Genomic DNA, 27,086 nt, shown 5'->3' with positions numbered 1-27,086 from the left:
TCCTCATATATCAAATAGTCATAATCAAATAGTCATAATCAAATAGTTATAAGCTATTTAGGATAAAAGGAACCAAACAAAATGGAGTCCTGATGAGACCTTTGTACACTTGCATGATGCAATGAATAGGTCATAATAACCTAGAGGATTTTTTTTGCTGATGTATGTTGTCATAATTTGAGTAATGATGGCAAATATTGGGGTGGGTTAAGATGACCCAACTATTTTGCAGATTTTACAATTTTGGGGTGCTTCCCGGCCAGAGATGACTCCGAGAGATCTGATTGGTGAGAGAGAGGGGAAGAGACCGTTCAGAAAAGTATAAAACTGAACTTGGCAGGTGCCAGACGTTAAGAAGGGGGGAAAGGAAAGTGCACATACTTTCCCAGCTTCTTCCTTTTCGTTTTCAAGCCTTGTAGAAAAGTGAAGCTCTCTCTCTCTCTCTCCACCAATACAGACCTCTTGGACATACTGGATTGGTAACACAAATGTATCTTGTTTTATTGTGTCTTACTAAATGCATTTTCAGCTATGATTCCTCTGTCTCCTTATAGTTTCATAGTCTGACTTTTTAGACTTTATAAGGTGATGGGGAGGCTAAGGTGATGGGGAGCACTTTGGGGGCACGAATATGGGAGGCTGGGAAGGGCTGGTAATGAGGGAGGGTATATTAGGAGGATTCCTTACCTGGGCTGGGGAGGAGAGAGAAGGGAGCCAGGCTGCTGCCCAGAGCCCAGCTTCCCTTCAGGGGATCAAGGACCAAGAGTACTGCAACTCTAGGGCTGGCCACCCTGTCTGAAGCCACAAGGGAACCCCAGGATGGCATGCTGCCTCAGGGTGCAGTGAAACAAACTGGGCCGAGGCAGCCACCAACATTAGGTTACGAGGGAAGACGGACCCGCTTGACACACCTCTGCCTGGGGCAGACCCGCCAACACCCTCAGGGGGTAACAGGGACCATGAGAGTGGGGTATAAATTTTGTAAAATAAATAAAAAATATAATACTGCTGCGTTAAACACTGAAAGTATGCAAAGAAACAGACCAATGACAAAAATTATGTGACAATAATGTGGTAATATAACCACATACTGTCATATACATCTAAGTGATTGCTGGTTTCCTTTGTGTACTTTCACTGATTAGACAGTAGTAAGTAGGCAAAAGGAATACTGGGAAATCCTTAATTATTTCAGGAGTACATTTCATTTCTGTATGTTATTTTCTTACAAGCATTTACGAGGTTTGGCTTTCCAAAATCATACAAGTCTACAATAATTGAACTATTCTCAAATTCATTTCTTCGATAATGAATTGTTCAGTGGATATCTAACAATGCTGCCCTAAGCAATGTTATACCTTTAGTATTAGTAGCAGTATATTATTAGTAGGAGTATAAAATCAGTTAAAATAATCATAATGTAAGAGCAGCCTAAATTAGAAAAAGTAAGATTTTGATCATTTTAGTAGCAGTATAAAGTCAATCAGTAATATGAAGAGTTACATAAAACAATTTAAAACTTCTCTAAATCACCTTCTGCTATAATCCTAATTAATTTTGAAGGCCTGTTGAAAAAAAAGTGTGTTAAGATTAGACATGGGCACGAACGGGAAAAAAACCGAACAAGCTGTTCGTTGTTCATTGCCATCCATGAACAATGAACAACGAACAGTAACTAACATGACCTTGTTCACAAACGTTCATTGTTCATGGCCCCTTAAAGATCCCTTTAAACTATCAGCTGGCAGATGGCAGGGGGAATTCTGTCCTGCTGCCTGCCAGCTGATACTTTAAAGGGCCCATCCTGTCACTTACAAGGGGCAGGGCCCTTTAAATACCCCACAAACCTACCTTCTGAATGTTCAATACCCGCCAAATTTGCAGGGGACATAGTCTTCACTGTCCTCCAAAGACCCCCCAAGTTTCAGAGAGATTGCTCCCTGGAAAAGGCATGATCCATGGGTCCTTCCCTTTGTTGTCATTTTCTCTTCACAGTGGCAAAAACGGGACTCTTTGGTGGAAGCTACTTTGAGGGGTTACAAACTGACCTTCCCAATGCCCAATACCCACCAAATCTGCAGGGGACATAGTCCTCACTGTCCTCCGAAGACCCCACCCCCAAGTTTCAGAGAGATTGCACCCTGGGAAAGGCATGATCCATGGGTCCTTCCCTTTGCTGTCATTTTCTGTTCACAGTGGCAAAAACAGAACTGCCTGTTGGAAGACAGCTACTTTGAGGGGTTACAAACTGACCTTCCCAATGTCCAATACCCACCAAATTTCCAGGGGACATAGTCCTCACTGTTCTCTGAAGACTCCCCCCCCCAAGTTTCAGAGAGATTGCACCCAGGGGAAGGCATGATCCATGGGTCCTTCCCTTTGGTGTCATTTTCTGTTCACAGTGGCAAAAACGGGACTCTCTGGTGGAAGTTACTTTGAAGGGTTAAAGCCAGAAGGAAAGCCAGAAGGAGTTCAGACAGAGTTCAGTCCCTTCCATTGCCAGGGGAATTGATTGAAAGGCCCCAGACTGTCTGGCTTGATGAACGGCTGATGAAGGCAATGAACGAGGCTTGCAATGACCACTTGTTCATTTAGAATGGAGCCTTACAAATGGCTTGTTCGCGAACAGACGAACGGGCTGTTCGTGGTTTTTTTCTGTTCGTAATGCTGTTCATGCCCATGTCTAGTTAAGATTACAACAGAAAGTCTTCAAGGAAAGTGACCACCAAACTTCATTAGAAGGCAATACCATAATTTGGCAGCCATAGTCATAAAAATCCTGCTGTGAGTACTTGACTGGATATTTTCTACTAGACACTGGTGTGAATCCAGTCTTCCTCCATCTTATCTGGCTCTTCCACTAGAGGAAGAACCACTTATATTGGTAAAGGCCCTTAGCCTGGAAGAAAGCTTTATTTTGCTACAACAGACTAACATGGCCTCAGGAAATACTATTAACAGTTTCAATATTTTCAGATCAAGGCCTTTGATTTTTGATACCAAAATAGTTCAACTAACATAAGATGGTTTGAGCAGCCATTAACACTACTGAATGCAGTAAACATTTCTGAAGCTGTTAACAAAATTGAATGTTTTAAAATAACCACAACATAGTGATGGTATGGCTTTATAGGGGCAGCGAAGAGTCCCTTCTGTTTTCCCATATATAAGAAAGTGGCAGTAAAGAGAAGCTAGAAACAAAAAAAACCTCAGCCCCAGTCTCTGAATACAGTGACATTCATTTGGAAAGAAGCAGGGCCAGCTTCCTGAAAGCGGACTTCTCTAGCCTAACAATAACACACAATGAGTTATTGACTTGTTTTATATATGGATCTCTTTTCAGGAGCTCACTTTGACTCCCCACAGTCTGGACAAGTGATTGATTTTGTTGTTAGAAAGAGAGAAAGCTTTTGCGTGAAACATGGTAGTTCAAACTGCTCTTACTTCATTTGTTTCCCTGCTGAATAGGGCCTTATTAAAATGCACTTTCCAAACATACCTGCAGCTGGCTTTTATCACCGTGTTTTGTATATATAAATAAGTAATTTGTCCCAGTCCTTTGTTTAGCAACAGGCCATTCGGAAATCTTGTCAATTCATATGGAGGCTGATTACCATAGTATTTAAGCTGAAGTTATTGATCTGGGTGTAAAGCATACTTTAGAATGATGGATATTATACAAGTGTGTTGGGGTATATAATTATTAGCATTAATATTCAAATTAATTGGCATATTGGGCCCAATCTAATCTAAGTTCAGTGATCTTAAATCTCATTGATTTCAGGAAGAGAAATTTAAATCAGGGATTTTTTATATGATGATGATAACAACAACAACAACAACATTCCATTTATATACCACCCTACAGGACAACTTAATGCACACTCAGAGTGGTTTACAATATATTATTATTATCCCCACAACAAAACACCCTGTGAGGTGGGTGGGGCTGAGAGACCACTACACCAAACTGGCTCCTGATGGAAAATGTATGGTTTTTGAATTTGTTTGTTACGTTTATATTGCTTCATTGTTCCAAGGAGCCTAGAATGGTATACATGTGCTATTTGGAGTCAATGTATACTTACAATTTATTTAAAAGTAGATGTTCATACAGCCTCATTAATTCTGAATTGAACAGTCATGTTTGATTGGCTGGGCTTTCCTGTATTAAGAAGTAAATCAGCCACAAGGAATGGTTGGATCTCGTTTCCATTTTAAATAAATTTCTTATTGCAGGAATTTTTTAAAAATACGTTTTATGCTTCAGGCTACAGTCTCATACACATTTACATAAGAGTATGTACAATTAAAACAAGTGGAACTTGCTCTTGAGTAAACATGTTTGCTTCCTTGGATTCTAGGAGGTCTGTATTGCATGGGTGCTACTGCTTTCTTACCATCAGGATTTTATGATTTAAAAACATGCTCTATTCTACTATACTAGGATTTACACAGGCCATTAAATTGACATTAACTGCAGTCCTAAACACAAGATTCATTAAGATTCATTAAACACAATGAAATCATTAAGACTGTGTCATATGTTTAGGATTAAGAGTTTCCAGTTACCTACTGGGGGCAGGAGATCTCCTACCTCCAACTGCCACTCCAGCAGCTAGCAGGAGAAAAATAAAATAAAAAATTACTATCAGTGTAATGATGTTTTGTTGCTTATGGGGAAAGCCCAGAAGTGATGTCATGCCTCTCTAGGAATCATCAGAAACAGTATGGTTTTACCACAGAGTTTCTGATGATTCCTAGAGGGGCACGACATCAGTTCTGATTTATCTCTAGAAGTGACACAATGCTGTCATGCTGATGGTGTTCTTATGTCCCTGCTCTCCTAGACTTCCATTGGCTGCCAGCCCTGGTAAGCAACCCTAACAATATTCCAGTTTTTTGAACTGGGCCCTGTTTCTTCTATGGCTGCTTCTGCACGTCCTTAATGGGACAGCCTGCCACCTGGAAGGTTATCTCACTCTTTACACATGTAATCCTTTCCCATGAGCAAACGGGTCATGATGGTCTCAGTTTTTAAGCGTTTTTTGTGAGACCTGATTTGGTCCATGTTTATTTTTGATGCAGGTTTTCCATGCAATTATCCTACTTTATCAATGCATGCAGAGGCTTTTTTGCACTTCAGAAGAGCCCTCCCACAAATCTCCAACCCCTGTTCTTGCCATTACCCCTCCTTTAAACATCACACATGCGTCTGGCTCGCATGCATGATCGTATAATTCCCCCCTTTTTTACTTTTTTAAACAGTCCTTGTACTATTACGATATCTACAGATACAAAGGGAATCATACTGCAATGCTTGCTACATTGGATCACTCAGCATTTGGACTATCAGTCTAGACACAACTTTGAGAACAGAATGCCATTTCTGATTTTATTTTAAACTAGCAATAAGGCCCGTTGCTTGGGAAAATACATGGGCTCTAGCAGTACTTCCCCCCTGTGCCTCCCCCCATGGCATCAGTTGGGGAGAGGAATCAGGGAAGAGATTGGGGGCTCCCTCCTCCTTCGGTCCCTCAGCCACTGCTTGGCTTGTCCGCGGCCCTACCAAGGCCCTGTGGAGGCGGCGGGGAGCTCCACACCCCCAGCCACTGCAGGACCTTGGGAGGGCCTCACTGCCACGCTGAACCTTTCCAGGCTTCTGTAGGCCCCAAGGAGGCAGCAGGGAGGCAAACTGCCTTAAATAACCTTATTTGTTTTGGCTTGGTACTATTTAAATATCTGGAGTAATTTATACCTGCACAAAACTAAGAAAATATATTCCAGTTAAACTATTAACCCTGTATCATCACCAGTTCCTTCCTATTAGGGAAAAGTGTACAATACTGCTTGAAGTTAAATTATAACTAGACCCCCTGCACTATGCCTTCCTTTCTTTTTGATAGTGCCAGAGTGTATTACATAACAGTAGCTGCAGGAGTCCCCCCCCCCACAAAAGGCTTCCAACATAGCTAATACCGGTAAGTCTGATGAAGAGTTTACAGCAATAAGAATTGTTTAAAGACTTTGGCTACAATCCTGCACACAGTTATGTTACTTAAATCCCATTGATTTCTGTGGGGTTTAAGCAATTTATATGTTTTCTGAATTGAAGGCTTTCAGGATTCATAAACAGACACTTTGTGAGAATTTGTTTTTTAACTGTTCCAAAGTCCTGTTTAAGTGTAGTTGGTAAGAACAATAAAGCCATGCTATTTTTGTCTGATGCATTTAAAAAGACAAAATTCTAAGGAAATCTGTAACAGTTTTCTGGTAAGAGAATTACCCAACTGTGCTATAAACTTTAAAAAACACTTAACATATTAACACTGCTTAGTTAGAAACTCTCTAGGTTCTTGCAAGGAGAGTTTTAGAATGTCTGGGCATAATTGGAAGACATTTTAAAGATGAGCACACAAAACATATTTGTGATTTGGGACAAGCTACCTGTTGCCGTTGGCTAATGCTGTAGTCCTTTTTCATGTAATAGAGACTACAGTGCTACTAGGATTTCATGCAGCCTTAACACGAGAGATCTATTATGTATCTCTTCCAGTTAAATTATGCCAAAAGTAGATATGCGCTAGGCGTAAGTGACAGGAGAATTGTGCCCTAAAAAAGAGACGCATATTATCATTATGTCTTGAAACCTGAAAGAGATGCTATTAATAACTTCCCAATGTGAAAATATACTCTATAAAGTCAATTTTTATTTAAATGTGTGTGTGCATGCACGTACACACTTATACTAACATATATTATTCTAAAATGTTTATTTTTTAAAAATCCCATCAAAATCAAAAGGACATTCCATAATACCTTTTGAATCACCCATGCACATTTTAAAAAAAAAGAATAACTAGAAGCAGCAATAAGAGAGGTAATTTAGCCTGGAACTACGTTCAAAAGTTTTAACCCTGTCCCCCATGCCATTTTCCCCATTTAAATACCCCCTCCAGGTGCAGCAATTTGCCCTGTGGAGGAAAATATATAAAGTACCTCATGGGTACCATTTCCACCTGTGGAGAAAATAGTATCTTTGGAAGACTGATTTAGACTGGTAAAATGGGACACAAAGAAAAACTTTAAAAACCTCCTCCTCATGCATGACAGTACCCAGTCAATTTGGGCCATCTATGGTTCTTTTGAACTAATCCTCTCCCACAGACTGTGTGGGAACATCATCAAAGATATTGAGTGTCATGTTTAGTTGGGACCCAAGTACATATGATAATCTTTTTATTACCGTAACCATCTTCCCAGAAGTCTTACGTATGGCAGGTCAGCCTTTTTGTCCCACTTGCTAAATTTATTTGTTCCAGTGGGCATCCATCTTGGCTATAATGTAATGCATATAGATTCAGATTGTGATGTCAGTTCCTAGAATGTGTCATAAAACTAGACTGTGTTTTTCAGGGTGGTGGTCCATGTTCCAACATATGTTCTATATGTTCACATTCTCTATTAAAATGTTATGCTCTTGTTTGAGTGTCCCAGTACAGATACATTTATGGCTGGAGGCAGGTTAGAAGGCATGAATCCAATTCCTCTTTGTCTGCTGTGGGAAGATTCTGATTAAAGTATGATCTGATCTATACTATGGTAATTTATAGAGTATTTCTTCTTTTCTGTTACCATTTCAGCTAGATTTTGCTCTTGATGGCCAGAAAGAGAAAATTGCAGTTAAAGGCATTCTATCCCTGAAAAAAGAAGAATTGTATTTAGAACAAGATAAAGTAAGTGAGTGGTAGTCATTTAGAAAGTAATGTAAAATGTTTACATGATTTTATGTACAGAGCATTTTATTGCATAAGGGGGGGGTTGAGATCAGTAACACTTCAAATGTATAGGCTTTTCTCCCATTAAGCAAATTGTTTACACTTAAAATATTTTCATGAAATTTTAGGTCTTGGAAATGTTCATGAGTTGTTGTTTCCCTAATTGGGGGGGTCTCCTTTTAAGATGGGGGAATTAGCATTCAAGGAGATGTAGCAAGAGGGGGTAACTGGGATCTCCACCCATGTATACCAGGATTGTTCCCTTAGAGAACTCTCAAATAAACAGGCAGTTGTTCTACAGGAAAGGTTTCTTTTATCAACAGAGAAATAAAAGGCAAACGTACGAAGAACCACATACAACATAACAACAACAACATTCAATTTATATACCGCCCTTCAGGATGACTTAACACCCACTCAGAGCGGTTTACAAAGTATGCATTATTATCCCCACAACAAAACACCCCTGTGAGGTGGGTGGAGTTGAGAGAGCTGCAGAGAACTGTGACTAGCCCAAGGACACCCAGCTGGCTTCAAGTGGAGGAGTGGGGAATCAAACCTGGCTCTCCAGATTAGAGTCCCGCGTTCTTAACCACTATCCCAAACTGGCTCTCACTTAGTGTATTAGAGTTTGCTTATGAATCCAGCTAATGTTGTAATCAGTTCTTGCGATCACATCTCAAATAGACACTGTTGACTGCACAGGTGTAAAAATCAAGCAATGCATTTTATCCAATGCTGGGCATTTAAAGAATGCATCTGATGCACAAGTTCAAAGAGAAGGTGAGTGGCAAGGGATTTCATGCTTTATACCAGTTGATCAGTTTAATGAACTTAATGACCTTGACCTTAGAGGAAACTGCCTCTTCTCTGGTAAATTAGATCATTTAGTTCTTAAACTAGGCAAAAGCAGCAGCAAGCTGCAGTGACCAAGGGGCTAATACACAGGTACAAAGCTGATGAATGCAGCTCACCCTATGCATAGCTGAATTCAAAGAAGGTATGTTGGCTTGTTGTTGGAGTTCACTTATAGTCAGAGGATCATTTTTTCTTACAAATAATACAGGAGCTTCAACTAGTAAAGTGGATTGATGAAACTCTTTCCTGGATGTATTCCTTTATGGCTTCTGATTTTTGGCTTCAGTTTAGTGTAGGTATGACTGTATAGGATCCTGATACTAGTCAGCAAATCAAAGGGGCTGTGGTAGGGTTGATAGGGTGGTATCATGTTTCCATTTCGTTTCTCAAGCATGTTTTTTTTTTTTTTAGAAAATTTTTATTGGTGAGTATACTTTTCAAATTCAATACGTACATTCCCTCAATATCTAATTAACCCTATCCCCCACCCTTTTCCTCCCCCCTCTCTATCGACTTCCAACAGCTTTCCAACCCTTACCCCCTCTTATTACTTGATAATTCCCTTAGTCTAAGCACATTCTAATTTTTTTTCCAGGTATTCTATCATATATATCAAATATCCTATCAATATAGCATGCTTCTATCAATTATACTATCAAATATTCTATCAGTATAATATACATCTATCAATTATACTATCAATATAGTATAAATCTTATACCCCTCAATATAGCAGACCAGTATAATATAATATAATATAATATAATATAATATAATATAATATAATATAATATATAACAAAAGTCTTAGTTTAAACATATTCTATTTCTTTTAAACATATATTCTATCAAATATACTATTGTCATTATAATATGTATTAACACCCCTACTGTGCACCCTGCCACCAATGTGGCACCGCACACAGCACCATACTGTACATTCATTATATAATATACAATCTGATCTACCAACATAATAGTATATATAGTATGCCCCATCAGTATATTTGTTTAACTATTCCCTTATTCATATACTCTGATAAAGGTATTACTTATCGTAACCTCCCTATCTTATTCTTTAAAAAATCAGTTCTACATTTCACCCCTCTTCTGCTATATTATAATCCAAGCTTAGATTAAAATAGATATAAATTCTTAATGGTAAAGTCACTTCTCTCTTCTGTTTAAAATGTCTTATTTCAAAAGTTCTCAAACTGCCACAGTTCTCCTTTCACATCCCATTTTTTTTCCAAAAATTGTTTCAGTTTCTCCCAGTCCGCCAAATACTGTCCCGGATCCAGGTCTTTGAGTTTTCTTGTCATTTTATCCATCTCTGCCATGTACAGCAATTTGTAAATCCAGTCCTCTACAGTAGGTACTTCTTGCACTTTCCATTTCTGCGCATACAGTAATCTTGCTGCAACTGTCATATAAAATAACAATGTTCTGTTTTGCACTGGAACATTCTCCATTCCCAAGTTAAGTAGCAGCAGTTCTGGGTTCTTATTTATTTGGGTTTGTAACACCTCATTAATTACTTCTATTATATCTCCCCAGTACTGCTTCGCTACTTCACAAGTCCACCACATATGGTATAATGATCCTTCATGCTTTTTGCATTTCCAGCACTTATCTGACATTTTAGCGTTCCCCAGCGCAATTTTCTTCGGTGTTAGGTACCATCTGTATATCATCTTGTATACATTTTCTTTAATATTCGTACATGTTGTAATCTTAATTGTATTCTTCCACAAGTGCTCCCATGCCTCCATTGCTATTTCTTTATGAAAATGTATTGCCCATTTCACCATCTGTACTTTCACTGTTTCATCCTCAGTGTACCATTTTAGAAGTATCTTATAGATCTTTGAGATTTGTTTCTTGCCTTCTTGTAGCATTACTTCTGTTTCTCAAGCATGTTTTGAAAGCCCCCATGTTGCTCAGGATGTCAAAAGTTGGGTTATTGGGAGTGATGTGAGGCTGAGAACCAACTAGATTGTAGTAGTATGCTCCTTTTATCTAAGAAAGTACCTGAAAGCAATGAGCCTTCCAATAATCTGAAGTAGAGGGAAGAGCTTTGAGTTCATGTAACACAGGAATCATGATAGGTAAGCAAGGCATTTACAGATTGCTTCAAATTGTGTGTGTGTGTGGGGGGGGGCTGTTTGATTGCGTTGCATCAGTTCCAGATGTTCCCTAGCACAGACTTCCTTTGGTAGTCTTGGTGGAGTGGGCTGGGCAAGAGACAGGAGCCATTTACCAATACAGGCATCTTTTTAGGCTGAACTGATGTCCAAGCTATTATAAAGTAAACATACAGGTGGGCTGATCTAAGGATCTGGTAGAGATTTCGGGGGATGGGGCAATGTCTGCACACTGGACCTTGTGACAATCATCAAATAGCTTTGTGAGCTTGGTCAGGAATAAATCCCAACTGGCAAACATTGGTTGGTTTTGTTTCAATAGGGATACATGCCAGGCCAAAACCTTCCCTCTGAGGATGGATACCATACTATCTTCACTTTTTTCTGAGTAAGGGACTTCCTTTTAGGCTTCAGATACAAACAGGAATTTTTTAAAAAATCCTTTAAAATTATGAACTGCATAGAACATGCACTTTCACTCTGTTTTTGTATACTTTTAAAATTCATATCCTGGACTCTCAATTTTTTATCCTGGACTCATATCCTGGACTCTCAATTTTTTAAAAAATGCATAAGGCAACTTACAGCATTAAAAGAATAAAACCTCACTGTTGAGATCTCAATAACAGCAGCAGTCTACAACAATTCTTGCAGCTGCTGCTCTGTGAAACCAGCCTTGTTCTGTTTCCCTCTCCTTCTGTGGGATAATGGGAGCCTGGCAGAGCCTGAGAGGGGAACATCACAGAGTTTAATAGCATGTAGAACGTATATGCTTTTTATAGGTTGATTTCATCAAGTTAGCATAAATAGGCCTGATGGTTCTTATAGTTTTCTTTTTGCTACCTGCAAAAAATGCAAGGCACTTCTTATTGTTCCAGTACACAGTTACCTAGCTAATGGGATGAACAGATGGTTTTCTGCCAAAATAAATCTCAGAACAAAGAACAATGCAAATAGTTCCTTGTGTTGAACTCTGTGTATGATATGCCTGCTCAGAGGAAAGCCACGCTTTGGATAGTGAGAAATCAAGTGATTCAATAGAGGTATGAGCTTTTACATGTAAGCTAGTAACACCCCCTGATGTCTAAATTTCTGGAAGATCAGTTAAGGTGCTTTCTTTTTTGCAAAAAAAGTTCTGTATAAGGATTTTAGAGATTCCAATTCATTCTTAATTCAATTTCAGTAGAGTGGGAATGTCATGTATGCTCATAAGTTAATAGCCTTTATCTATGCCAGTATTTTATGGGTTACATTGATAACTTTTTATCTAATTACATCTAGATTATTAGGATTTTGTTAAAGAAAGGTTTTAACTAAACCACTGAATGATTCTTGACTGAGGAATCATGGCTTTCATTCTGATCCTGGAATAAACAAATTGGTGTTTTTTCCCTTCAAGTCTGGAGGTTAGATCCTATAAAAAGTGAAGATTTTAAGGAACTTTCACCTATAACACAGTACTGCGGTTTCTAGTGATTAGCTGTTAGTAATTAGTACTGCATCAACTCTGCACAGGTCAAATATCAGGGCTGATCAAACCCTGAGCCCAGCCTGCCAGAGGTAAACTAAAATTTTATTAGAAATTCACATAAGCAATTCAAGCATCCTACTCTTTGTCCATTCACACACACATACATACTGACGTGGGTTGGCCAAACCTCAAGAGAAGCACTGAGACATTCTCAAACAGAAAGCTCAGATGAACGATGATAAGAGAACTCTGCTCAATCCCTGACCCAGCCCCTGCCAACCCCTGTTCCCCCCCTACCCCACACTGCTCATGACGCAGGGTGGAGTGGGGAGAAAGGCACTCTGAAATGGAGGAGACAGCTCTGAGGCATGTGTATGAAGCTTGCATGTACTCTGGCATCACAAGTACACTGGGGTGAGTAACCCCCATCCCCTGGTTTGCCTTATGGGGGACATGCAACCCTAGTTTCAGGGTTTACCTTATGAGCTGCTTCTGCAAACTAGGGCAGACATTTAACAGCACATGAACCAGTATGCTATGCAGACCAGGGGGCCTCAGGGCTGTATTGCTGGTGAGTCCTCTGGTCTGTAAAATAAGGACTCTTTTTGGCCTTGTTGAGCTCATGCAAATTATCTTTCATTCACCCTACCACTAATAAAGTTCACAACAAAAGTAAGTCAAAAGCATGTTTAACAGAAGTAAGCATAGGCAAGTCAACCATAAAAAGAATACTTGTTTGCAGAGACAGGGACAGGTTCAGTATAAGGGCAATGAAGCTCATTATCTGGACATGATATGGCAGCTGGTTTCTTACATAGATTGCTACTTCAGTTCAACCAAATAAATTTTTAGTTTCTATGTGGCTGTTTTAAAGGAATGCCCCTTCACAAGTGGTCTATTGATCATCTCAGATGGGCCAGACAATAGCTGACCAAGCTGGCTGATAGAAAGAGACTTGTATTCAGATTTGGTCAAGGTTTGCTTCTTCTTGTCCAGTCAATATAAACATGTTACTTATAAAACATCTTTATTTGCTCTTGCATCTTATAAACTTGATTTAAATATGTCTGGAAAATTGCTATATTGTGTACTTGTGCTTTAATCTAGTTTGTCAAAAAGTGTTTTTTGGGTTGCATTTTTGTTAAAAAAAAATTTGTTATCACAGTGCATTACCTATAGTTATAAACAGTAATCTTGGATTTGATTACTCAGTGTAGTTATACTGCAGACCAAATGTATAAATAATACATGTTTTGTTTTGTTTTAAAATAGTATAGAATTTATCTGAGAGATCAAATAAGCAACCTCTTGTGGGGCAGTCTTTTTAATTATCCAAAGAAGAGTTTAATAACTACTTTTTTTTTGGTTTCCTGGTTTCCTTGTATTGTATTGTATTGCACTACTAGTAGTTCAAAAGAAAATGTTAACTAAGTTCTTACTTTTATGGAAAAACTGTAGTTTACAGTGTCAAGGCATAGTGAGCTAATCATATGATTCTGTAGGATATATTGTAATGAAGAACTATTAAATCAAGCTTTTTCCTTGTAAAGCCTCATGCTGAGAACTTGACAACATAAATGAAATAATACAAAATTGCTGTAAAGCAAAAGTGGAGCATTATCTCCATGTAGAGTTCTGGAGTAACTGAACCTCGTTCTTTCAAAGAAAAGGTTTGGAAATTTTACTAACTTCATTATAATTTTATTAAGTAAAAACATTTTTCTGCTCTCATGGAGAATTCCTAGAGTTAAAATAATGTATTTAGGGTCATTATAGCTATTGTTTCTAGACAGTAATACAAATTAAGATTTTTAGAGAAATTAGTTGATTGCCACTTTTTGAAAAAAAAGGCAAAGTTAACATGTAATAAGACTTTCATATCTTAGACCTGTTTAAGCATTAGCTGAAATCCAAAGTATAAACTGCTATTTGTTTGGTCACATCTCTGCTATTTCCTTCTGGTGTCAGCCACCCCAAAGCTGAGAGATTTACAGAGCAATACCCGGTGAAGAATGAGAATCTGCCATCAGAAAGAAAAGTAGACCTGCCTCATATATGCATAGTACTTTGCACATGTGCACAGGCTTCTATGCATTCTGGCCAAAATTCATACACCTTCCCTATTTGATTTTATAAGTGGCACATTTTAGAGATATATTTAGACCTCTTTTGATTTTAGGCTAAAATCAAAGTCACGGTTCTCCAAATTAGTAAATTTTATTTAAAAACTTTGCAATACACATGGTTTTTCTGTGTCCCTTACTCCTATTTTCTTTTAATACATTACTATTGACAGAGGTAAAATTTATATTTCATATCCTGGAAATGCTTTTTATCAGTATGCCAGAAATAGCAGAAGTTACAAGACCTTATAATGAGAAAGCAGAATAATATTCTATCCCCCCTTTATGCTGCTGGATGCTTTTATTCTAAATACATTTTCTTAGATGTTAGTCCTAAAGATTTTAGTGGAATTTAGTTCTAAATGTATATGTAGAGAAAATTCTCTAAAATAAGTTGAAGACCAAAGCTTTGATTTATTTTTAAATCCTGCCCTCTCTATTCCTGATGCATAGAGGAACCTATGGTGATATGAGGTATATGGCATCTACCCAGAATATGGACACTGGGTAGATGCCATACATCTATGGTCAAACCTTTACCAAGATCTCCCAGTGTGGCATACTCTCCCAAACACACACCAAGCTGCTTGGCAGCATCAGCAGGCTCACCAGGAGACTGGGCTCACTCTGGCCAGTTCTGCCAAGAAAGCCTCTAACCAAGAAATTACCTTCCATTTTGAGCATTTTCACCGATGACTTGCACCCACAAACACCTGCAACAGAGCAATCTGTCATATCAAATCCTCCCTGCTTTGTTCATTGGTCTCAGAAACAGGAAACATATTCTTCTATACTCCTGCTCCCTGAGCAGCAGGAGCGAGTTTTAGGGAATATTTTGCCAGCTGTATAATATCTAGCTGAGCATCTGTCTCCTTCTTGTCTGCAGGTATAATAAAAGCCTTGGCGTGGCCAGAGGTATGAGCCTTTTGACATCAGTCAAAAAATATTTGGCTTGCATCCTATGGCCATTGAGCAGCCTCATGAATGTAGAACTTGCTTAGAATACAGCCTGTTTTCTTTTCTTTTTTGTTCATTTAAATTATATTGTTTGTTTAAATTAGTGTTTATTTAAATTATCTGTGTTTTTAAGTGCCATCAATTCACCTCCGACCTATGGAGACCCTATGAATGAAAGACCTCCAAATCATCTTTTCATTAACAGATGTGCTTAGATCCTGCAAATTGGAGGACATGGCTTCTTTTATTAAGTTAAGCCATCTCATTTTAGGTCGTCCTCTTTTACTACTACCTTCCACTTCTTTTAGAATTATTGACTTTTCCAGAGACTCTTGTCTTCTCATGGTGTGACCAAAGTATGATAGCCTTTTGTCATTTTAGTTTCTATAGAGAATTCAGGCTTGATTTGATCTAGAATCCACTTATTTGTCTTCTTGGCCATCCATGGTATCTGCGAAACTCCTCCTGTACCACATTTCAAATGAATTGATTTTCTTCCTGTTAGCTTTCTTCATTGTCCAACTTTCACATCCATACATCATAATGAGAAATACCCTAGTTGGGGTTATCTTGAACTTCGTCCCCAGAGAGAGATCCTTATCTTTAAGGATTTGTTTTAGTTCCTTCACAACTGCTCTTCTAAGTTTCAATCTTATTTTGATTTCTTGTTTGCAGTCTCCCTTTTGGTTAATGAGTGAGCCAAGGAATAAAAATCTCAAATAATTTCGATTTCCTCTTTGTCAACTTTAATATTGTGTAGTTCCTCAGTAGTCATTACTTTTGTTTTCTTGATGTTCAGCTGTAATCCTTCTTTGGCACTATCTCCTTTAATCTTCATCACTAGTCATTTCAAGTCTTCAGTATTCTCTGCCAGTAATAATAATAATTAGTAACATTTGATTGGTAATGTGGTAACGTGGTATCATCTCAAATTGTTAATGTTCCACTAATTTTCACTCCACCTTCTTCTAAATCTAATTCAGCTTTCCCTATTATATGCTCTGCATAGAGGTAGAACAGGTAGGGAGATAATATGCATCCTTGTCTGACACCTTTGCTATTTGGAATCCATTCTGTTTCCCCATACTGTGTCCTGACAGTAGCCTCTTGTTCAGAGTACAGGTTGCACATCAAAACAATGGCACTCTCATTTTTTTAACTCTCTGCATAGCTCCATATTCAAATTATATTTTGATACTTTTTAAAGCTAATTTGGGTCCCTATCAGGGAAAAAAGCTGTATAATAAGTTGCATAAACAAATAAATAAAAATTAAAATGTAGGTGTGTTTTCTAAAACATGCTATCTAGATGTAAGCAAATAGATAATAGTGGACAAATGTATACCTTTTAAACTGAATGTTTCTAATATCTAAATCTAAGCTTACCTGTGGAGACCTGAAGGTGCTCCAGAGACCAAATTCATTACAAAAAAGAACAAGAACTAGAACCTCACTATTTCTATAATGCTATGCTGCATCACTTTCATATTTTAGAACCACATTACTGTCTTTGAAGCCTGGTAATATTCATGCTATCTGAAATTTAAAAGTTTTGATTAAGTACACTTTTGTTCTCAAAATTTAAATGTCTGTTCTTGATTTTTAAGAAGCTAAACTGTAGAACCTCAGTGTATAAATAATAGAGTGAAAACCTGGCTTCCCAATATCTAGTTTATTGATTTAAAGCTGTATAACCAACTGGCACTCCAGGCAAACCTAATCCACCCCTTTTTTTGCCTATTTCAAAACTAAATTTGAGTAGATCAAGAAATGCTGGATGATGATCATGTAAGGGGTTAGACTAGATGACCTTGGAGGATCCTTCCAATTCTCTATGATGCTTATCAAACCCCTGGAACACTGAAGCCTGACAATTGTCTTACCGACAGGTTATCCTGCTGGCAGGTTCCATGTTGGTCCTTCCTTTGTCCCTCTCTCCTGCAGAGCTAAGCAAATTAAATGGCTCCCAGAGCTGAGGCATGGTGAGTTTTTCTCCTACTACCACTTCTCAGATGCTACCTCATGCATCTTCCTGAGGAAACTATTTGCTTGATCACAGAGGTTTTTCCTCCCCTTTTTTCTCTTTTGTCCTAGGGTCCTGCCCCCTGCATATTGCTCTGCTAGATTTTGCTGCTTGTGTTTAACCATTTGGACATGCTAAATACAAGACTTCAAAAAAGTAAAGTACAGTTCCATCAAACAGAACTTCTTTTAGCTTTTGACAAGGAGAATATAAAGCAACTGCAGAATAGACTTGAACAGCTCTGGTCAAAGACCATTGTGAGAGCAAACACATTAAATTTGGAAAGACCCACACTTCCTAGATACAGAAATCCTCCATAGGGCATTAATGCTATGTGTAAAGCCCCTCAAGTTTCAGGTGGGTAGCCATGTTGGTTTGCAGTAGAACAGTAAGATTTTCAAGGTATGAGGTTTGAGAAAACTTATACCTTGAAAATCTTGTGTCTTTAAGGTGCTACTTGACTCAAATTTTGCCTCTCACGTTTGAATTATCTAAGGAATTCTCCAGTAATATCTTTTATGAAATCGTTTATAATACTAGCAGTTTACACACAATTGCATTTCCTCAGATGTGTGTCAACATATGAGTGATATTTCTTGTGCACTGGATCAGATAAAATATCCCAGTCTCTAACAAAGAGTGCCTTGGGAAAGGAGGAGAAGCCTTTACCATTGAATGTTGGAAGGTGGCAGAGGCTGTCAGGGCCATGATTGCAGTATTATGTAGATGCATAACTACTGAATGGCTAGTAGAACCGAATGCCTAGGGGTTGCCTAGGATATTCTCTGTGAACCAGTTTGTGAACTTCTGCTGCTAGTAACGAACAAAGAAAAGTTTGCCACAGATGAAGATAGATAATTTGTAGGCTGTTACGCAACTTACTTGGATGCCTCTGGAGTGCAGCTTCAATGTTATATGCTGTTGTATAAGGGACGTGATTGATTTCCTGCATGAGGAGAAGGAAAACTTCTGCAACAATTTCTACCAGTATTGACAAAGCTGATTAAAATAGATATATACCTGTTTCATCCTCTACATCAGGGGTCCCCAACCTTGTTCAGCCTATGGGCACTGATAGACAGGTAGGTGCAACCAGAAAACGACTGGCACAGAAGGTAGAGCCGAACAGAAAATTACTATCACAGAAGTGTCCGGAAGCAAATGCCACTATCAGTTAGCCATCACTGAATCCTGTTAAAATCATATATCATTAATCAAGACTAAATCTCATTATTTTGCTGGGACTCTGCTTTGTGTATTCTGATATTATCTTTCTTGAATCATTTTTAAATGAACTTATTGTAGATCTAGAGTATTGTAGAGCTGCACTAAAAATTGGCAGAAGGAACATAAACGATTTGAGATATGAAGATGACACCACGTTACTGGCAGAATATATAGTAAAGACTTGAAACAATTACTGATGAAAGTGAAAGCAGAAAGCGCCAAAGCAGGATTACATCTGAACATCAAAAAGACAAAAGTAATGACTACAGAGAAACTACACAATTTTAAAGTTGACAATGAAGAAATTGAAATTGTCCAAGATTTTCTATTCCATGGATCAATCATCAACCAACAGGGAGACTGCAATGACCAACAGGGAGACTGCAATGAGGAAATCAGAAGGGGATTGAGACTTGGAAGAGCAGCTGTGAGGGAGCTAGATAAGATCCTTAAAGATAAGGCTCTCTCCCTGGGGACCAAGATCAAGATAATCCAAACAATGGTATTCCCCATTACAATGTATGGATGTGAAAGTTGGACAGTGAAGAAAGCTGACAGGAAGAAAATTAATTTGAAATGTGGTGGTGGAGGATTTTTTTGCAGATACCATGGATGGCCAATTCAAGAAAATGAATATAGGAAAGGGGAACAAATGAAGGGCACAACTGACCAGTGTATTTTTAAGCAAACTAAAAAGACATTTTAAAATGTAGCAGCTCTTTATTCAGGGCCATTTGCTGCATTTAGTAGGGAGAAAATCAGACTGCACTGAAAGAACCATCTCCCCTCACATCCCTGGGACCAGCCATTACAGGAAGCTGCACAGTGTTTTACTACAACTCCCAGAACCCGTATTACCTACAACTCCCATACTGCACAGGTCCAACTACATTGTTAACCCCTTTATTGCCCACATGCTACTTTCTGCCACAAAGCTCCATTCAATTCAGATCATACACAGAAAGGGCTCTTTAAATTTTAACCCTCCCGCCTTTCATCTGACCTGCGGTGACTGATTAAAAACAATACATCCTTTTAAAATGTTAAGTCAATAAAGAGGTATCAAAATTAAAAGAGGAGAATTGCAGGGGATTTAACATAATTACTGGGGAGAGTTTGAAGGGAGGATATGCAACAGAAGACACAACATCATGAACACGCAGGGTGAGGGCTGGTTGAGAGGAAGGGGAGGAGAACACATGATCATGTGATCTCTTTGGAGAACTGCCGGAATGGAGTTCTGGCTTGTTCTGGCAGAAAAAAAACTCTGATCCTGTCTGTGGGGTCATTCCTGTATGACACAAATTCTAACAAGAGCCACTTTTGTATAGTGGTTAGAGCATTGGGCTATCTGGGAAATCCAGATTCAAATGCCTGAAAGTCTTGCCTGTGACCTTGGGCTTGTCACATTCCTTCAGCCTGGCTTGCCTTTCAGGGTTGTTGTGTGGATGAAATGGAAAGGTATAAAATGTTATAGTTAGAGGTGGGCACGATCCAAAAAAAATTACTGATCAAGCTGATCGTGGATTCGTGCCGGCGACGACCCCAAATCACTGATCCACACCGATCATCTCCCGTTTCCGATCTGTGGATCGGATCGGGGAGGCCAAAGCGGAGGGGCGCCCCGCTGTTCCCAGCTATGTGGGAAGGTGGGTGGTGGCGGCGACCGCTGGGCCCAGCGGGCATGGGGAGGCAGCAATGAGCCGCCTCCCCTCAGGGAGGGGATGTTCACACACACACACACACACACACTTAGAGCAGAGGGGGGGAAAGTTTTTAACCTGGCGATGAGCCGCCTCCCCTCAGGGAGGGACGTTCACACACACACACTCTCTCTTAGAGCAGGGGGGGAGTTTAACCTGGCGACGAGCCACGTCCCCTCAGGGAGGGAATGTTCACACACACACACACACACACACACACACACTTAGAGCAGAGGGGGGTGAAAGTTTTTAACCCATCTCTGCCTCTCCAAATAGAGAGAGAACCCAGTCAACATGTTTCAGCCAGCTTTTAAAAAAAAGCAGGGACAGACTCCTCCATTCCTCCCCACCCAATTTTAAAAGCAAGCAGCCAGTCTTCCAAAAGCATATTTTAAACACACACACAGAGCCGTGAATGAGGTTTTCCCACAAAATACAGTGTTTTAAAAGCAGGTTAAAAACAGAGAGTGACAGACAGAAAAACAGCCATTCCTCCTACAAAGCCCCATTTTTTTAAAAAGCAAAAAACGTTTGGAGTGCCCATGGCTACAGAACGCCCCCTTCCCCCTCCCTCCCCTGGGTCTCTTCTCCCAACTGGTGGTGAGTGTGTTGCTGCTCCGTGGTTGGAAGGAAGCCCTGCTGATCAAGGAAAGCTGGGCTTCCATTCGGGTTTCCAGGGCGACAGAAGGAGGGCAAACACAGCTCAGGCATTCCCCTGGCTCCATTGCCCCGGGAATAGATTACTGGCACCTGATTGTCTGCATCCCCGATCAGATCCTGATGGCCCAAATCAAGTCCCGATGAAGCCCCCCTCCCCGAACGCTGGATCAGTCGCCGTGGACAGCACCAATCCGCTGGGTCCCGATCGCGCGAACGCCATTATCGTGGGTATTTTTCTATCGTAATGCTGATCGTGTCTATCTCTAGTTATAGTCACTTTGAGTCCTCCTTGGAACTAAAAGGTGGGATTTGGATAAACTCCACACCCATCTTTTTAAGGGACATCTTATGTGTCTGCTCAGAAAAGGTGCCCCAGGACAGGAAGTCCTTGACACACCAACTTTTATTAATTTGGCTGTTGACAGGCCCCTATTGCAATCCTTTTGCAAATTTATACTTCATTCCAGTGGTCACTGTTATTGTTGCTGATGGCCTGCCAATTAAATATCACTTCATCTATAATTCAGTCACTGTAGAGTTTGAATGCTATAAGCGGTTTGCCTGTGTGGGAAGGAGAATTCTCCCGCTGCAATTTTTCTTTTAAACTGCTAATAGACAGGCCTTTATGATCCTTTTACCATTCCCTTTGAAGAGACCATGACACATTTTAACCACACCCTGGATCATTAAGGGTATTGGACAAATTGTTACAATTGAGTCCATTGAGCATCTCCAATGGCACATTACCTCTTTGTATAATAAGATAAAAACCCAGTGACTCTCTAACATTTATTTGATATGAGCTTTTGTGAATTATGCTTATGCCTTCAGGTATCTGTGTCTTTCACTGCCTATAACTCTAATGTATGTTACTGATCTGTTCCTTTAATCTGGAACTTGACTGCCTAGGACTTAGTGACTTTTTTTTAAAGTAGTGGGTGTTATTGTGACTTCACACAGAGACTAAATTCTTCAGTCTAGATAATCAACACTGTATGGGGAGGAACAGGCTTGCTTTCGAATCCTTTAAATTCATTTGTCTATCCTCAGTGATGATTTAAAAGTAAAAAATCAGTGGTCTCCTGCCATATATACCACTCACAAGTTTCCTACAATTTGTTTTCAAATCTGTGATGATTTGTCTTCCCTAACTCTCTTCTCAAGGGAGGTTGCCTGTCCACCCATTAATCAAACTATTCAGTTGAGTATTCCCCCTGAGACAGAAAAAGGGGTATTATTTTTGAGTGTTCCTTACTTGTTAAGGAGGACAGATGAAAAAGCCTCTTTTAGGTCCAGGTCATCTAACTTTGTGTATTGTAGTATTTACTGTTGTGCTTGGCTATCTTATTCATACATCTCTCTACCCTTCTTCAAGAGAGTCTATCTGCTGTTGGGGAAGCAGACTGCTAGTGGCAAAATTCCAACACCTTGGATGTTTATAAAATGCATGACAGCTAGGGTATCCCACTTGAGACTGCAATACAGTTTTTTTCTCCTTTCTGTTGATGATTGGTTACTAACCCTTCCCAGTGCAACCCCTTTTTTTGTTCTACTAGTTGAAAAAGAGTTTCCTTCGCCTTTTCAGTCTTAGTCAATTCATATTTTACTAAAATTGTTCAGTGTTTTCACTTTCACAATTGCAGTTCTGTGTTCTTATATACCTGTGTCACCTTGGCAGAATTTGGTCTTCGGTTTAAGTTTCCCACTTCAAGGGATATCCAAATTTGTTTTCTTCTTTTCTAGACAGAGCATATGTGCATCTTCCTTGTGCTTTCAGTGCTCTGTTCTTCCCAGAGCACTGTTGTGATGCTGTGTCTCTGAGAGTTAATGCCATCTCAGGGGCCGTCCCTGCATGTGAGGGTCCTAGTATGAGGTGTGTATGTCCAGGTGGCTCCTGGTCTTCTGCAAAATTATACTACCACTACTTTCACCTAGAATACTAGACATACCATACTTTGTTTTACTGCAAATGCTCCATCTCATAGCAGTACATTGAAATTATGTTTCCTCAACCAACTGGCATCAACTCTTAGATACTGTGGTTAGAGACATGGGCTATTTGGCTTTGCAACATACTGCGATGATCCATTGTTTGCCCTTTTGTTGGCTCCTTTGCTTTCAAGGACCCCCTGTTGTTGGGGAATATCCTTGTTAATCTATTGGCAAGGTAATCTGTTTTTTATTTTATCCCTGGTTGTTTTCGCTGCACTTTTTGTTCTGCTAGCAGCACAAGATTCATTGATGGTGCATACTGTCTGTCCTTTCTTTGGCCCCATCATGCTTGCTTTCATTATTCTGGTGTGGATCTGCTATGTTTTCACTTCCGCTGGTGGCTTTTGCAGTTTTGGTCAGCTTCTTTTCCTGCACTACAGCAGTAGTCTAATTTTTGTTCTGAGTGGCAAGTGCTGCTCCTTGATTACCATATCTTGCACCTCTAAGTGGATAAGAATTTCTACTGAGGTTATAACAGGACTTAGACCTGTTTCTTGTGCTATTGATTATGTTTGGGACTCAAACACTCTAAACATTCCTCTTCCTTATTGGATCGCCAAAGACATTCCAAGTAGGGGTGTTAACTCGTTAACTTTTTGCACAACCCTGATGCTTCATATTTAGCATACAGCACTTCCACCTGTGGAATGAGGACATTGTGGGTTCTAATATATGCCCCCCTCCCATTTGTAGTGTTTCATAATCTTAATGTGTCCAATGCCCTAACCAGAATTCCCTACTAGGAGTTGGCTTTCCACTATCATGTCTCACAACATGATAGTGTTGTGAGACACTATCTCACAACACTATGAGGCTCCAAAGAAAACTAGGTTCTATCTCACAACACTATGAGGTTCCAAAGAACACTAGGTTCTTTGGAACCTTAGTTTCTTGGGGGTCTCTGGCAGCAACATAGAGAGAACTGAGGGAACAGTGCCCCTCCTCTTGGTGATGTGATGATTTTGGTGAGAAAGTGCCAAGGAGAAGAGGAGCTCTCCTAGTCTTCTAGAGAGCTCTGGAAATCTTCTCCATGGCTGACCTATGCATGCACAGTCCCAGAGTGTGCCAGCACAGAAGACCACTCGATGAAAAAAGTTACAGGTAAGTGCAATCCTGTTTTTCACGACAGCCTGCATTCTTTTCTATATAACTGAACTGTTATGCACACACACACACCACTGCATATGCATATAGCAAAAAAAGGATAATAGTAATAATAATGGTTAACATCCCACCCCCAACATACATGCACTTATGCCATTCTATGTAGCAGCAGGTATTGCACAAAACAAAACAAATGTGTCTTGTTGAAGGGGAGGGGGGTTGGATCTAACCGTACCAGAACAAAGATAGACTATTATCTTCTTAGCAACAATCCCTCTTGTTCCTGTGCATGTGGTATATCTATGGAAACCATTCGGACTTTTCCTGGAGAATGGAGAGTAAAATATGTGGGCTTTCTGAAGCACAATGAAAGTGTGCTTTGTGGGAGGGGGGCGGTTATATATACATAGGCTGCTTTTGTAGTAAGAACTCATAGGGTCAGATAATGTTTAAAGGGGAAAGCCATATTTCACAGGCCAGAATTGTAATATGTGGGGTTTGGTCACTTGTAGATTGACCTTTGAAGCTATCTTGTTTTCAAAGGAATAAAGGGACCAGGAAAGTCCTTATTTTTTGCAGAATAAACTTGATAAAAGTATTTTTGATCTAGCTGCAGTATCATTCTAAGCATTGCTGGCAAATAATGGCAATTTGGTAGCAATGCAACTCCAAGTCCATGGACAAACTTTCATTCAGGTAATGAAGCTGATTTACCTAGGCTTAATGAATGAATAATAGCCATTTACAATTTTATGTAATGGTGGCATACATAAGCAGAATAATTGCACACATGACTCTGGAATGTCAAACTGTTCATATCACGGGAAATAATGACATCAGAAGAAATCTAAAGCTTTAGATTTCTTTAGATAGATATATTAAAAGCATGTTCCCTTTAAATCACTTTTAAATATCTTTCATTAGTGCTTTCTTCCTAATGTAAAACTAATAACACCATCATACATATTACAACACAAACCTTTTCGTGTTTCTTTGTTTAACACAGCCTGCAGTCTTTCCCCTTCATTTTGGGAACAGGAAGGGCAGAAAAGGATAATGATTAGTTCCTGTGTTTGTTAGACTTTCTCTCCCCCCCCTTTTGTTTTCATTGTATAGTCCTTAATGGTAGGGATAGCAGTGCCTCAGAAATATATTGTTGTTCAAACCTTCACTTCTTTCCAGCATATTCTTATGCTTGCTGTCATAACCATCAACTTTCCCAAAGCATGAAGAATGGAAGGAGAAGGATTTGCTTATACTTTTATATGAGAGAGAATCAGCTTGGTCCCACACATTATTTGGAATTCAGTACATATAGCTCCCTTGGAACTATGTAGGGTATAAATGAATGAATACAATATTTTGTATGACTGGGCTGGAATTCCTTCATTAGTTTTCTACATCTCTGTTATTATCATCATCAAGCTATACCATGTGGCCTAACAGCATGGTGCCAAGTATTGAATGTAATGGAATTAACCATGCAGTATGTTCTGCTGCTAAAGGCTGTTACCATTCTAGAACAGAATTATAGCATATCTTTGAGATGGCTGAATCGAAGCTTTCATTTGTGGTGATGATTTTTAAAAAATCATTACAGGACAATGCATAACTATAAGATATTGTAATTTCAGGTTTTAAAATTCAGAATGACTTCCCCTAGGGAATTTGCATGTAAGCATCAAAGGTGGCAGACTGTGTCCTAATGACTGCTGCATTGCTTTCAGAATACATAGGATCTGCAACAGTCAGCATCCTGCTGCTGTGTGAGCAAGAGCTTCCTGTCTCCAATGCAGTACTGCCATAATGTGGAAAAATACTTCCATTACGTTGGCTGGAGAGAAGTAGAGATGCTAAGACATATTTTTGTATCGTCTTCTTGGGGTACTTCAGGCCTGTTCGAATGGTAAAAATTGCAATTGATAGCACCTGTTTTAGGGGAGTTTGTTGAGAAAGAGAAGTACTGGCTGGGATAGAATCCTTTGCTAAACCATTGCTTATACCTCCATGGCAGCCAAATCTTCTGTTAGGAGGAGCATTGTTCTGGTATTATATGAACATGCAACAGCACAACCTATACCAGACGAAAATGTATAATAAAAATAAAAGTTGGACACTCCAGCTGCTACAGCAGAATCTTATAGGCTCTGCAAAGATGTGTTCATTTTGTTTTAGTATTATGAGCTTAGAATTTGTGAATTGGTTTGTCTGAGGGGCTTGACCTAAACTAACATGCCTACAGGGGATCAGAGCCCATGGGAAAAGAATATTAATGGCTCTTCTGAGGATCAAAGCTGACAGGTGGCTAGCAGTGGCAGAAGGAGCTACGGAGGCTGCCGCCACCACTGCAGTTGCCAGACTCAACCATCCCTTCTCATAGAGAGGGTAAGGAGACTTGAGCCCCTTGAGCTCGGAACTTTGTGGGAAGGGATGTTTATGTTTAGTAGCTGCGGCAGCAGCCTCAGCAGCTCCTTCTACTACTGCTAGCCACCTGTCAGCTTCGGGCTTGGCTCTCTTCAGGCTTCCCTCACTGACTCTTTCCCTCCCGTCCTTCTGGCCCTGTTGCTGCTCTGACATGCCCCACCTCCTGCTCCCAAGCTCTTGGAGGAAAACCTGAGCAGAGTGGAGACAATCTGGGTGCTTGGGGGTAAGGCCCGACTACACTTCCCAGGTAAACTTGTGGGAACCTGAAATGTGTTGGGCATCTCGTGTAGTTTAGCTCTGAGGGTCAAGTTAAATGTTCAGGGTTTTAAAGAGTTGGGTCTGGGTTCTCCACACAGCAGCTTTGAGGAATCACTGTGAAAAAATAAAGGTGAGCCCAAATGGCCTTAGAATGCCACTATGGGGGAAGGAAGAGCTCCTGTTCCCCCCCCCACAAGCTATTTGTCTATGTCAAAATAGCATGGAGGAAGAGGGTATTTCCTTGTTTTTACTTCTTCACATGCAAAGAATACTCCATGCGGAGCAGCAAAAACAAAGACCCCCTCCTTGCTTGCTATTTTGGAAAACAGGTTGAGGGAGGAGTGCTTCCTCATTGTGGTGGTGTT

The 27,086-nt window shown here is 39.7% G+C and overlaps 1 protein-coding gene across 1 annotated transcript in view; it reads left to right on the top strand.

Annotated features, from left to right (window-relative positions):
* The window catches only part of DCDC1 (doublecortin domain containing 1), an 807,587-nt gene that overhangs the window by 315,618 nt on the left and 464,883 nt on the right, over positions 1 to 27,086 (top strand). Inside the window, exon 9 of the mRNA XM_054969981.1 lies at positions 7,648 to 7,736. Coding sequence (XP_054825956.1) covers positions 7,648 to 7,736 — 89 coding nt within the window. The remainder of the gene's footprint in view (positions 1 to 7,647; positions 7,737 to 27,086) is intronic.

This window comes from Eublepharis macularius, chromosome 2 (genome assembly GCF_028583425.1).
Source record: "Eublepharis macularius isolate TG4126 chromosome 2, MPM_Emac_v1.0, whole genome shotgun sequence".
NCBI lineage: Eukaryota > Metazoa > Chordata > Lepidosauria > Squamata > Eublepharidae > Eublepharis > Eublepharis macularius.
This window is presented reverse-complemented; position numbering and strand designations above follow the sequence as displayed.